Source organism: Mastacembelus armatus, chromosome 17 (genome assembly GCF_900324485.2).
Source record: "Mastacembelus armatus chromosome 17, fMasArm1.2, whole genome shotgun sequence".
NCBI classification, from domain to species: Eukaryota; Metazoa; Chordata; class Actinopteri; order Synbranchiformes; family Mastacembelidae; genus Mastacembelus; species Mastacembelus armatus.
In genome coordinates, this window is record NC_046649.1 from 20,401,343 (window position 1) to 20,413,916 (window position 12,574).

At 42.5% G+C, this 12,574-nt stretch overlaps 2 protein-coding genes across 2 annotated transcripts; both read left to right on the forward strand.

Moving 5' to 3' along the window:
* Positions 1-101: 101 nt before the first annotated feature.
* On the forward strand, positions 102-7,848 carry LOC117152736 (zinc finger protein 236-like). The gene is made up of 4 exons (XM_033325632.1): positions 102-352; positions 1,690-2,283; positions 3,822-4,571; positions 4,928-7,848. Exons 1-4 carry the CDS (start codon positions 130-132, stop codon positions 5,725-5,727), a joined length of 2,367 nt encoding a protein of 788 aa, XP_033181523.1. The 5' UTR covers positions 102-129; the 3' UTR covers positions 5,728-7,848.
* A 618-nt stretch (positions 7,849-8,466) lies between these two features.
* LOC113134180 (zinc finger protein 28-like) lies at positions 8,467-11,732 on the forward strand. The gene is made up of 4 exons (XM_033325633.1): positions 8,467-8,816; positions 9,104-9,168; positions 9,894-9,987; positions 10,068-11,732. The coding sequence occupies exons 1-4, from the start codon at positions 8,603-8,605 to the stop codon at positions 11,114-11,116; spliced, it is 1,422 nt and encodes a 473-aa protein (XP_033181524.1). The 5' UTR covers positions 8,467-8,602; the 3' UTR covers positions 11,117-11,732.
* Positions 11,733-12,574: the final 842 nt, after the last annotated feature.

The following is a 12,574-nucleotide window of genomic DNA, read 5'->3' on the forward strand; positions in this document are numbered from 1 at the left end:
GCTGCACTTTCTCCACACTCCAGCACATGGTGCCCCGGTTCGGGGAAGTGGGGCCTGGCGTCGGACGGTCGGGCCACTTCTCTCCCTTTACCTCCAGACTTCCTTGTGGTCCCCGGTTCGTTTGCAGAGATGTTGAGCAGCGTCGCTCTCCGGGCTCAGATCACCTCCATAATCGATGCTCTGTCCAAAGCAGCGGTGGCAGAAATCGCCAAAGTTGTGGAGGACGGCATGGTGGTGTTACGGCTGGAAATGTGTCAGAGAGAAAATGAGATAAAGACGCTGAGGAGCAACGTCGAGTTTCTGCACAACGAGTTGAGAGCAGCTCAGGACAAAGTTACCCTGCGACCTGAAGGTGAGGTGGACACACACACACACACACACACCCACACACACACACACCAGATACACCAAACATATCATACACACACACACCACACACTCTGTCAGATATCGTAGCCTGGCTGATGTGAGCTCAAATGTGTGTGGGCACTGAAAGTGAAGAGGATGCTTTCTAACCAATAGTTTGTGTGTGAACATATACAAAGTGCAACAGGGAGAAAAAAACTAAATCAAATCAGTGTTTGGTGTGACCGTCTTGCCTCGGCACACCTGAACACCTCTTTAGGGCCTTGGCAGGTAGTTTTCAGTCTGTCTGTGAGTTTACTGTGTCTTACTGAAATCTCAGGGTGATTCTGCAGCTGAGGTCAGGGTCAGGTTGAGGAGCCAGACGTCTGCCTCAGGACTTCTGCTTGTTACTAAACAAAGGTCTTCTGTGGAAACTGATGTCATCCTGCAGCAGAAGACACTTCCCCATGGTGCTGGGTGATGGGTAGTGTTTAAAACTTTTGCACGGTTTTGCAGTTTCTTGGAAATGAAAATGCACAAATCTCTAATTTCTTTACACCCATCTGACTTTGGTCTGTGGAAGTAGATGTACTTCACCAGTCTGAGTACCACAACATCTCTGCAGGTACCTGCATCTCTGCAGGTGGTGAAAAGGTAAATAAATACCTACTATACCCAATACCCAGAACATTTTAATCAGTTGTCAGAATGACAACGAATCCCAGCAGCACTGAATCAGCCACTCATGGGTCAGAGCTTAAAGATGCCACAGCACAGCAGTTTGGTGAAACCCACTATCAGATATTGATTTGATTTAGTTTTCTTTTTGTTTACTGCACTTTGTATGAGGTTACTCAGGCAATAAAAAGCATTCTCACTTTAGGTGCCTAAAACCTTTGCACAGTTCTGTACATATGATGCTTAATTGTGTCCATATTTGTGTCTTTGCAACAGGAATTGAAGTGACTTAGTTTATTTTCTCATGTCCACCCTGTGAATCAGTTTTCTCTCAGTTCGTGTGTGATGGGGGCATGTTTAGAAATGAGATGCATGTATGTTTGTCTGCCCATAAACAAATCAAACCTCCACAGTCACCTGCTGTTTGTTGTGGTTGTTGATCATTTAGCACCACTCTCTCACATGTGTTTGGAAACTGTAATGTGTCACTGAGGATCACAGAAGGTTTGGTTCTGGTTTGTCTGGGTCATGTGGTCCGCTTCCACTTTGGGATTGTGGGTGTTCATTACCATTAGTTCATTCTACGACTAAATGTGCCTGAATAAAGTTATTGACCTATTTTAATAACCTCATTTAACTGTGACATTAAAACATGTCTTTCCTCAGATGGTCAGAGAGGCGTTGGTGATGACAGGACCTCTCTTGAAAACGTGAATGCTGACAAGGACCACAGCAGCCTGTCCATACCCGAGGCCCAGGTTAAACTTGAACCTGTGGAAGAGGGACGTGAAGAACCTTCAGGTCCACCTGACCAGCTGAGAGAAGATGCGACTCTTTTCGAAGGGGATGGTGGGCAGTGGAGATCCACGACACAAAATGAGACGGGACACAGCAGCTCAGATTATTTATATTTAGGGCAGAGCTCCTTGTCATGTCTTCATGAATCTTCTCTGGGCGCTGGACTGGCTGTGCCCTGCGGCAGCTCCGGTGGGTTTCAGCAGAGCCTGTTGAGCCGCGGGCTGTTGGGTTACAACCACTACCGTAACACGTACAACACAATACGGAGGAGGACGGTGAAGAGGTTAATGTTTAAGAAAGGCTTTATCTGTCCATATTGCGGCAAATGTTTCGAGCGTGCCGGGCACCTTGAGAGGCATAAAAGGATTCATACTGGTGAAAAACCATATCGTTGTGAGATCTGTGGGAGGCGCTTCAATCAAAACTGCAGCCTGAAGGAGCACATGAAGATTCACAGACGGTGTAAGTAAAATAATTCAGCATCTGCCACGGATCCTTAAACACAAAGATAAAAAGGAAAACGTGACCAAAGTGCTTTTTCTTTTGAAGAAGAAAAGACCCAAAGAATCAGTGTAATACTTGGCAGATTTCATGAGTAGGATTAGATCTACATGCTAAACTGGGTGTTGCTGAGGAAGAGTCTCTGCACTCAGCTATATTCTCATGACAGAAAGAAATTCTTTGTTTTTGTGCTCAGGGAGGTCAGGACCCTGAGCTGTGGAGCTGTTGGGGCTTTAGGGTCTTGGTGTGGGTGAGGAGGATTCAGAGGATAGGGTTAAATGGAGGCAGATGATTCGCTGGCGGGAGCAGCCGAAAGGAAAAGAAGTCGTAGTCCAGGAGCCAGCAGGGCAGGATTATGGTGGTTATGGTTAGTGAATCAGACATGGATCCCCCAGTGGGGTCACTGGCTGTCCAGCAGCATACAGCATTTATGTTGCACTGAAAGATTATTTATTTGTATCCTAATGTGGTGTGAAGTCCTTGTTCAGACCTCGAATAAAAATATTTTCGATTTTTAAGAATATTGATTTGGAGAAGGAAGAAATCTGTCTCTGAACCGGCAGGTCCTCCACATTTCCAGCTCAAACCCATCGGTACCTGGTTGTAAGTCCTGACATGCTATATTTGTCCCCTGTCTTGGGAGTCTTGGTTCAGTTCCCAGTTGCAGGTCTCGGGCTGTGGCATTCCTCTGTGTCACAGTCAGCAGAGAAAAATGTAGTTTGGGTGAGATGATGGGACATGGGGGATGGTGGTCTAAAAGTGCCCCACTGACCACTGGGTTCACTTGTCTGGTTTTTAAGAAGACTGTTCTCCTGCTTCTTAGGGTAGGACTCCAAGCCTTCCCTCTGAGACCCATCAGGGATTAATTACCATGCAACTGTGTACCCACCAGGGTATTCAAGCAACCTTGAGATGCTTTGCTAATTTGTTGTTCTGCTAATTGTAGCATAGAAATAAGGTACATCTGTATTTGGGCAGTGCAGGTCCCTTACAGTCCAAAGCTCAGTTTGCCATGAGCAGTTAATGCACTAAATGTTTTTTTTGCTGTGACGTAATAGCACCTGTTTTTCCTTAGTAAAGGTCAAGGTGATATTTTATTAACATGTGTATTTTTAATGATTTAGGGGGGTGTAATATCTTCAAAAATGAGAACTGCCAACTAGTTTGTTTCAATTTATTAAAGTAAAATCCATGTATCTTATTAATATTTATGTGGTTCTGTTCATTCTTCTGCTTCCTCACTTAAGTGAGAAACTGAGATATGTTTATATCTATATTTTTTTCCATGTTTGAATACGTTTTACTTGTTTTTAATAAAAACCGACAGTTAATTTCAGGCTCATCAACATGTTTGTGCAGTTAAACCAGGAGAGACTAAAATCTGATTTTTCTAGTACAAAGTCAAACTGGTACACGCCTTCATGACCTACATGTCTGGCACATCATATATTTAGAATGTTTAGTAGTTAATAGCAAAAAACCTGTTTCTGCTCTAACAGGCATTGAGCCCGGAGTAGCTGAGATCCACGTGGGTGAACAGAAGCCGATTCCTGTGGTGAATCCATGTACTGATACTCAACGCCCTGAGGAAGAGAGCCAGCCCAACGCTGAGGGTGGCCTCCCTAAGAGTCAGGACGGTCTCCCAATACTTGTACAGGTAAAATCTGAGCCTGCAGAGCAGAACGTAACACAGACGCTGTTTCATGGCGGAAACGAGCAGTCGAGGGAAGGAGCAGACACCCTCAGTGAGAACTTTGTAGCGTTTGAGAGAGACAACCAGCGGTGGATGTCCACATTACAAAGACAAAACACCGCAGTGATGAGCACTGCAGAATATCAGAGTATGACACCCTTTCCTGGGATTGCTCAGTTACACCCAACACCACCTGGGGCTTCATGTAGCACCTTCACTTTACCAGGGAAACCATGCGGGGAACTCACAAACGGCACACTCTCCCAAACAGCCTATGGGTCCTCAGACACACTCCTGTTGTCGAATGAATCAGGGTCACATGGCATGCCAGAAGCCTCGCTTAATCACAGCTGGCAGAGGGGCAGGTCTTTGCAGGCGTTCAAGCCAAAAAAATGCTTTCCCTGCTCGTACTGCGGCAAGATCTTTGAGCGCTCTGGCCACCTGGAGAGACATTTACGAATTCATACCGGAGAGAAGCCATACGGCTGCCATATCTGCGGGAGGTGTTTCAATCAGAAGAGCAGCCTCAAGGGCCACATGAGGACACACAGAAACGGTAAGAGAGAGTGATATGTGTCTGAATAATGATTATTAATTAACCTATTAATTTTTTGATTGACATCATTTGGTCAGGAAAAAAAGAGACATATTCAGATCACATGTGAGAATCTGGGCCCAGGATGTTTTCCTTATGAAAAGTGCACAGTTATTGATATTTCACTGAGAACCAAAGTACTGACGGTCTCCAAAGGTGCCACAAAGGTAGTAGGTTAAATTAAGGGTGTTCCCTATATATATATATATATATATATATATATATATATTTTTTATGCCACCATTTATTGGATCCATATCCTGCACACAAATGCGTCTGCTCATCTGCTCAGTTAATTCTGTTTTTTTCTGAAATAGGGGAGAACACAGATGTCCTGGAGACTCATCACCTGATATTTACAATGCCTGACAACCAATCACTGGAGAACCAGACAGACCACAAGACCAGACTAGCAGCTTTTGACGAACAGTTACCAGGTTCTGTGTACAGCGAGGCAGTTGGTGAGCAAACAGTCGTGGTAAAAGTGGAGCCAGATGGGGAGGGTTTTCAGACTGGAGGTCAGGCAGGGACTGAGAGCGGCACAGGAGCTCCAGACCAAAGTCAGGCTTGGACATCTGGGATAGAGAGGAGTAGTGAACCCACTGAACAAACTGTCTGTGTACTCTTACCTGATGTCAAGTATCGCCTCAGTCCTGTTGCTGGAGTCACCTGTGAGCTGCAGGGATACATGTCACCAATGAAGAATCAGTCTTTTGTAGACAACAATGAAAAGGGAGAAATGATGCACAGTGATCAGTATTCAGTGATAGGAAGACCGTCAAGAAGCTCTGATGCAACACTGGCACCTGAGCTGCAGGTTCACCATGTTCCACTGGAGGTGGCTGTGAATGATTACAGTGCAGTGAGTGACAGGTCTCAGGAATTTGAACTTAATATGAGTGCCTCAGGCAACTATGAGGACAACTGTGGCGCCAACGCCAGCAGGCAAAATTGCTTTATATGCTCAGACTGTGGGCAGAGCTTTGATACTTTCAGTGCGTTTCAGAGGCACCAGTGTAAGAATATCCCAAAGCAGTCCTTCAGCTGTGAGATCTGCGGAGAGATCTTTGAACAGATGAGTGTCCTGAAATTGCACCTTAAACTGCATTTAGACTAAAATCAAGGAAAAATCAGGTTTCATCACATTCAATTGTAACACATTTCATATTGTACTAATTCATTTTCTCACGGTCGACAAATCGGTGCAAGCTCTAAAATATTTGACAAGTCTCAAAACTTCTAGTCTAGTCTTCCAGTCTAAAGCTGAAAAACAGACAGCACTAGCTTTCGGTTTGCATCAGCAGTACAATCTTTCTGCAGTAAGGACAGAACTGTTTCTGTTAGATTTCAAGCACTAAATGTTTTCCTGCTTCTTTGGCCTACCCCGACGTTCTTCCTTCTATGAACAATAGCATGACCTTTTTGAGGGCATTGAGTACTGTTGGCTTGGACAGTGGTACTTTGGTTGCTCTGTGTTGGCCCAAATTGGGCTTGAGTCGCTCTGATAACTACTTAATTACTGTAAGCATAAACCAAAGTGCCGTTTCAACGGTTACAATTTGAATCTGTCCCATTTTCTGGTCTGCAGCCACACCAGAAAAACTCTGACTTGTCACTGCATTTACTTGACTGAATTTATTTTAATGATACTGGTCTTGGTGTTTTCACAGCACTAGTTAACATTAATGTAAATGTTATGTAACACATTGCTTTATGTTAACAGTGCCAGACTGTTGAGAGAATCAGGACCACGTTGTTCTTTGTTCCTTTACGCTGCAAGTAAAGAGGCAGTTTTGTTCTGAATGAGTCTTCAGTTTGCAAATAGATCCACGTGTTAATTATTGTCAAGAACATACAGAATATTTTTGTAAACATTTGACAGATTAGTTAAAAATGTTGCTTTCATATTGTTTTTCTTCTACGTGTGATAAAGGTCAAGGATGAAGTCATGATGTCATCAGAACATTATTTAGTGAAACTTGGTGAAACTGTACAAACAGTAGTCTATGAGTGGATTTAACAGCTGTGGACTACAGTTTTATTTACTACATTATTTTCAGCATAAAAAATTTGATCATGCTTTGGAAAAGATGTCTTGCACCTTTACATCATTGTACTGTATCTTTAAGTGTGAAGAACTGCCTTGTTCTCCTGATGAGGTGAGTGCAGGTAAAATAATTTGAATCAAACTTTGTTGTTAAAAGCTAAATGGAAAAAAGAGGGACAGTAGCATTTTGAATTAATTTAGGGCAGACCCTGGTCTTATGCCACAATGTACTTCATACTTCAAAAATGGCTTTGAAGCTGTAGGGTAAGTATGTCTTGTGTTAGTAGCACAACAATCTGATGGTTTGGCTTTGTAAGTTAATTTATGGGTCAGGCCTTGATTTCAAATATACCAACCAAAAGTGGCAACACGATGGACAAAGTGACGGGACTGAAAATTATAAATCATATTTAAAAAGTTTATTTCGAACTAAAGGAGTGTGAAATACCCCAGAGATACAAGGTTCCTATAGTTTTCAGGAAATTTACGTTTGAAAAAGAAAAGTTGAGTTTGATGCTTCTCTTTGGCTATGTTGTTTTTTTTGTGGGTTCTGTTTTTGCCATGTATATCTTTGGTCACTCGCAGTAACTTTTAGGTGAATCAGTAATTTCACAGAGTATTGAGCATTGCATGTGGACAGCTGCAACAGCCTGAATGACCAGTGCAGTGTTTTGTTTGTAGCAGGTGGCTGGACCTGAAGAGGTCATTAAAATAGTTTGACAACAAACACTTGAGCTAAGCCCTCACAAAAAGCATCTGTGGGCAAACACAGTATTAGTCGTGTGGGTGCGTGTTGTTTTTCACATGGGTATGAAATCCCTAACCATACAGCTGTAGTTTTACTGCCTTTCAAAACACTCACTAATTCACATTTATTTTTTAAATTGTTAATAACTACACTACACTTTGCTTTGATTCAGTGTTTTATTTTGTAAGTTTACTTATTGTCAGTGTCTCATACAAGACACCAGGCTGTAGCATAATTCAGAGGTATCACTTCACCTTTGCAGTAATAGTTCATCACATTATGCAGGATGTGAAGATTGTGTTTGCAAATCTGACTTTCTTTGTTTAGCTTTTTGTAATTTCAAATAAATTCAAGGCTAAGTTGATTCAGTTTTGGATTCAGGCACTTTTATGTTGATCATTATAAATAAATATTTGTTGAATTTGGTCTTTTTTTCTACACTACGTCCTCCTCCTCCATTTTCTAATTTTGCCTAATTTTCTCTCAGGGTTTTTTCATTGAATATGTGTGACATTACAGAACATAAAAGGACCCAGTATGGATTCCTGAGGGACCCCAAATCTAGCTCAAATTTATATAGTCACAAATAACAGTTTGGGCCTTTGTGAATATATATAATTTTTTAAATAACTGAAATGATAACTGAGTCCGCAAGACCCAGATATTTAGTATACATGGCAAAGGACAGATAAACAGCTCAAATTTGCATTATATGGAGCATGTTTTACACCTGTGCTTAAAACAATGACAAGCACAAGTGCTAATTATTTGTGTATTTGGGTATTTTTGCTGCAGAGGGAGTTTGAGTAGGCCAACATTTCCATGTCCAGCTGACAGTAGGAAAATTGAATAAATAAGAGTCTCAAAATAATGTTGACTTGTTGCAGCTGTGACTTTTTTTATTTTATTTCAAAAGGCACCATTGTTTTCCACCTGAAACACCCAAGGAGTGATGACAAAGTTGAAGGCCATCACCTCAAGACTCCTCTCAGCTTCTTCCTTGTTGGTGGTGGGTTTTTTTTCGCTGCGTTTGTGCTCTTGCATTTACGGTAGTTCGCTCCGCCATACGGAAGAAAGGTTCCTGCTACCCACAAACACAGGGATATAAAATGTTCTAGTTCGTCGACTCTTTTCGCATTTTTTTAATAAAACCCTCGCGTTGAAGGACATTTGTAGTACAGCCATTACTTTGTGTGGATGAACATGGCGACGTGCATTCCCTTTCAGACCCAGTTATCCTCAATCATGGAGGTTTTGGTGAAAGCAGCAGTGGCAGAAATCTCCAAACTAGTCGATGACAAATGCGCGTTTTTGCATCTTGAAATATCCCGAAAGCAAAACGAGAACGAGATGCTGAGGAAGAATCTGCTGATGCTGGAGAACAAAAACGCGCAGCTGCAGCGCGGCTTTGGTAAGAAGATCCATGTGTGTTTATTATTGATCATTTCGTTAATGTGACGTCATTAAACCTATTGATTATCACCAAACTAAACGCCTGATCATTTTAGAAAAATATTCTTTGTCTTGTATTTATAGACAATTGGTAAAAGCTGCCCTGTAGGGATAATGTACGTCTTCTAGAAATGAATGTGTAATGTTAGTAGGTTAATAGTGAGCAACAAAATGCTAATTATTTAATTTAAATTGTTTAAGCTTCTGAAAATTTTTTGTTTTTTTTTTTTCCTTTTCCGCATCCAGAAAACTACATGGACCGAGGGACGGACGTGGGGAGTGATTGTCCACATCCTATAGGAGATATTAAGGTCTGTGTAGTTTTCATGACCCCAACACTTTAAACTATATAAATAATATTACTCACACATGTGCAACCAATACTGGCCTGATCTGGTGGGTCCTGCTTTATTTCATGTAAATAAGGTGCACAAGGGACAGATCCAACCCAGTGCAGGATGCAGGTGAAGGATACAAGAGAATATAAAATAAGAGGAGAATTGACCACACACTAAAACTGGGCGTCTCCCAAAAAGGTGTTGATGTGACTGTTTAGTTTCGTTTGACCTTTTTAGTACGTGGCCGACCTCTTCTTGTTCTTTAGGTCCTACTTTATAGCCTGAGCTTCAGATCTTTGTCAAACTCTGAAGGTCTTTACGGGTGAAGGTTTGTAAATGATTAGTCTGGTGAATTTCTGAGTTGTTTTTTTTGTCAAACATCTCATACCAAGACCAGACCAACTCATTTCCTGCTAACAAAGCCTGGTTTATTTTTTACCACAGAACCAGAGAGCTCTACAGTTTTTCAGAAAAGACTAATAACACATCAGTGAGCTGTGAACTGAGTTGGTGATATGTTTCTTAATTACAAAAAAACATGGGCTTTGCAGTTTATTAATCAGCTGCACAAAAACAGCAATCACTGTGTGAATATTCTGTAAGGTCTTAACATGTTGGTATTACAGGTTTACAGCTCATGTCGCCCCCAAATGACCAAACAAATCAATAACTACAGGTTAATCCATCTCTTTGTGTAGTTCCCAGAGATTGAGGATGCTGCTGTTTCATTCACAATTAAAGAAGAGAGTCCAGATGAGCCACTGTGGATCAGTGATTCTGTTGGACCCATTGGTGAGCAAACATACTGCTCTTTGTCTAAGACATGTATTTGAAAACATTAAAACTCATATCACAACACCTGTCACCTGCAGGTCCTGCTGTGCAGTATCCTAATCCAGCTGATGTTCCAGAGAACCAGCAGTTTGAGGAGAACTGTCAGTTAAACCCTTCAGAGGCCACCAGACAGAAGAGCTCAGAGTACAGTGACTCGTATAACTCAGGTCAACAGGCACGAGACATGAGTGGCCTTCAGTTCACTGTTAAGACAGAGAAGAAGGAGGAGCGATCAGGATTCAGTCAGGACAGATGTCAGCACAGCGCAGGGAAGCAGATTCAACTTGCTTCTGACTTTTCCATGGATGAAAGAGAGAACCAGCTGTGGTCCTCCATCATTGAAGGTAATGACATTGAGGCTGGTTTTCCCGACTTTTCTAGTGTGGTGGAAGAGTACTCCAACACATTCCCAGAACATTCAGATGCGCATGTGGTTTCTAACAGTAGCAAGTCAGCTAGTGCCCAGTCATCCTCTCAGAGGCCGTGTAATGGGATCTACAACAGTGAGTATCAGAAGGATGTTGCACAGTCGTCCAGCTTTCCGCCCAGACCTCAGGGTGCCCTGCAGCAGCCAGACAGACACAAGGAACAAATGTACTCTCAGAGAAACACCCAGCACGTTGCACATCTGAGGCAGCCAGATGAGCACCACGAGAGGGAGACTGCAGCTGAAGATAGACCAGTGGTAGCACACAACACTTTCCCACCTAGCAGCTACCACCCCCACAGACCGGTCTCTGGCGCCATGCGGGGCTACGTTTGCTCGCTGTGTGGAAAGACGTTCGGCCGTCTGCACCAGTTCAAGCTCCACCAGCAAAGCCACAAGAGGAAGAGAGCGTTCTGGTGCACGGTGTGTGGGAAAAGCTTCCAGTGTTCGTCCCACCTGAGCATACACCACCGGACACACACGGGCGAGAAGCCATATGGCTGCGGACAATGTGGGAAGAGGTTCACGCAGCAGAGCAGCCTTAGGGTCCATCAGCGTACTCACAGCGGGGAGCGGCCTTATAGCTGCTCGCAGTGCGGGAAAACCTTCATCCTGATGCACCATTTGAAACGGCACAGAATCATCCACACATACAGCTGAGGTCCAGATTTGTGACTAATGACCCTCAAAACCAAATTTAAACGCCAGAGAACGGCAGATTTTTTTTTTTTTTTTTTTGGTCTCTGGATTTATAATCTCGTGCCATTGCTCGCAGACTTTGTATATTAATGCATTATTTTACTATGCAAAATCCATCTGGATGGATTTTAAGATGTTTGCTTCTTTTTTAAAGTAATGGTCTCATAATTATCATTATGTGAAACTGCATTACACCCTCCAACAGAATTCATATGTCAGTAACCCACTTACAAAGCTAGAAATCCCAAAAAACCAACAACAAAAAGTCTGGAGTCATTAAACACAAGCCTGCAGCTTTTCTCTTATAGTTCCCTGCATCCATATGGTTTGGTTTGCTCTTTATGTAGAAAGAGGCTCAGTAAAGCAGCATCATATTGTATTTCTTCATCTCTGCAGTAAGACTGTAAAAGCACAAGATGCTCATTATCCCCATAAATTCTCACCTTCACAGCGACGAGTGGGTTTTTCCATTCAAAGCTAACGAAGCATCTCTGAGGATTATGTTTTGATGTCAGGATCCTTCTCCCCAGAATCCCTTTCTCTTTCTTGATTTGTATTAAAGCATTGGTAAAAATCAGCAGCTGGATCTTTTTAACATTTACAGATGTTATGTACCGAACACCTTATTCACATCGGTCTGAGTTCTAGGTCTGGATTTCACCTTTGGCCATAGCTTCATTAGTGGGAGTGTTCCTCAGACTACCTACCTACAAAATTTGATTTTATTATGAATTGTTTTCAAATATTTGACAATAGTGAAAAATGTCAATCGTAACTTCCCAAAGCACATGCTGGTTTTACTCGGGCTGATGAGGTGACACCAGAGGGCAGTGTAACTTGTCTCAGAGCAGAAAGGGAAGCAGAGGTGCTGCCTAAATGAGAATTTGGGCTTTACCTGCTGAAGTTCCTTTTTTTATTACCCCTATTCCTTTTTTATTACCCAGCAACCTGCTGGCCATTAACTTTAGTGGTTTGACAGAGTGTAAAAACTGAGGCAGCCTTGACAACTTTTGATACAGGGCCACACTTTATTCCTGTATTTTTTTTTTTTTTTTTTTTGCTCTCTTTCATGAGAATTTGATGGGTTTCTTTAATGTTTCAGCTCCTGTTTTCTCTTGGACCTTTGGCTCCTCTGAAACACTTGAAGGTGTAGCAGGCCTTTAGAGGTTTTAGATGGGACAGCTGTCCTCCCATTACACTGTGTCATTAGTCCCTCTGGGGTTTTTGTCTTCTGCTAAACATGTTTAGTGTTGTGCCTGTAGTTTAATGCTGTTCTTGGTGATGAACATGGGTTTAGAGTGGTGTTGAAAGGGTTACGCAGGTAGTTCTGTACAGTATAATCATTGGAGCTTTGTGTCCTGGCAGGCACAGTCACAGATCATTTCACAGACGGGAGGATTAACAGCAGCAGCCGTCATG

What these genes read in the sequence shown, in the direction of transcription:
- LOC117152736 (XM_033325632.1), top strand. Translation starts at nt 130, where the DNA reads ATGTTGAGCAGCGTCGCTCTCCGGGCTCAGATCACCTCCATAATCGAT. An exon ending in CATGAAGATTCACAGACGGT is followed by an intron (nt 2,284 to 3,821) that starts GTAAGTAAAATA and finishes CTGCTCTAACAG; the next exon opens with GCATTGAGCCCGGAGTAGCT. An exon ending in CATGAGGACACACAGAAACG is followed by an intron (nt 4,572 to 4,927) that starts GTAAGAGAGAGT and finishes TTTCTGAAATAG; the next exon opens with GGGAGAACACAGATGTCCTG.
- LOC113134180 (XM_033325633.1), top strand. Translation starts at nt 8,603, where the DNA reads ATGAACATGGCGACGTGCATTCCCTTTCAGACCCAGTTATCCTCAATC. An exon ending in ATCCTATAGGAGATATTAAG is followed by an intron (nt 9,169 to 9,893) that starts GTCTGTGTAGTT and finishes CTCTTTGTGTAG; the next exon opens with TTCCCAGAGATTGAGGATGC. An exon ending in TGATTCTGTTGGACCCATTG is followed by an intron (nt 9,988 to 10,067) that starts GTGAGCAAACAT and finishes TGTCACCTGCAG; the next exon opens with GTCCTGCTGTGCAGTATCCT.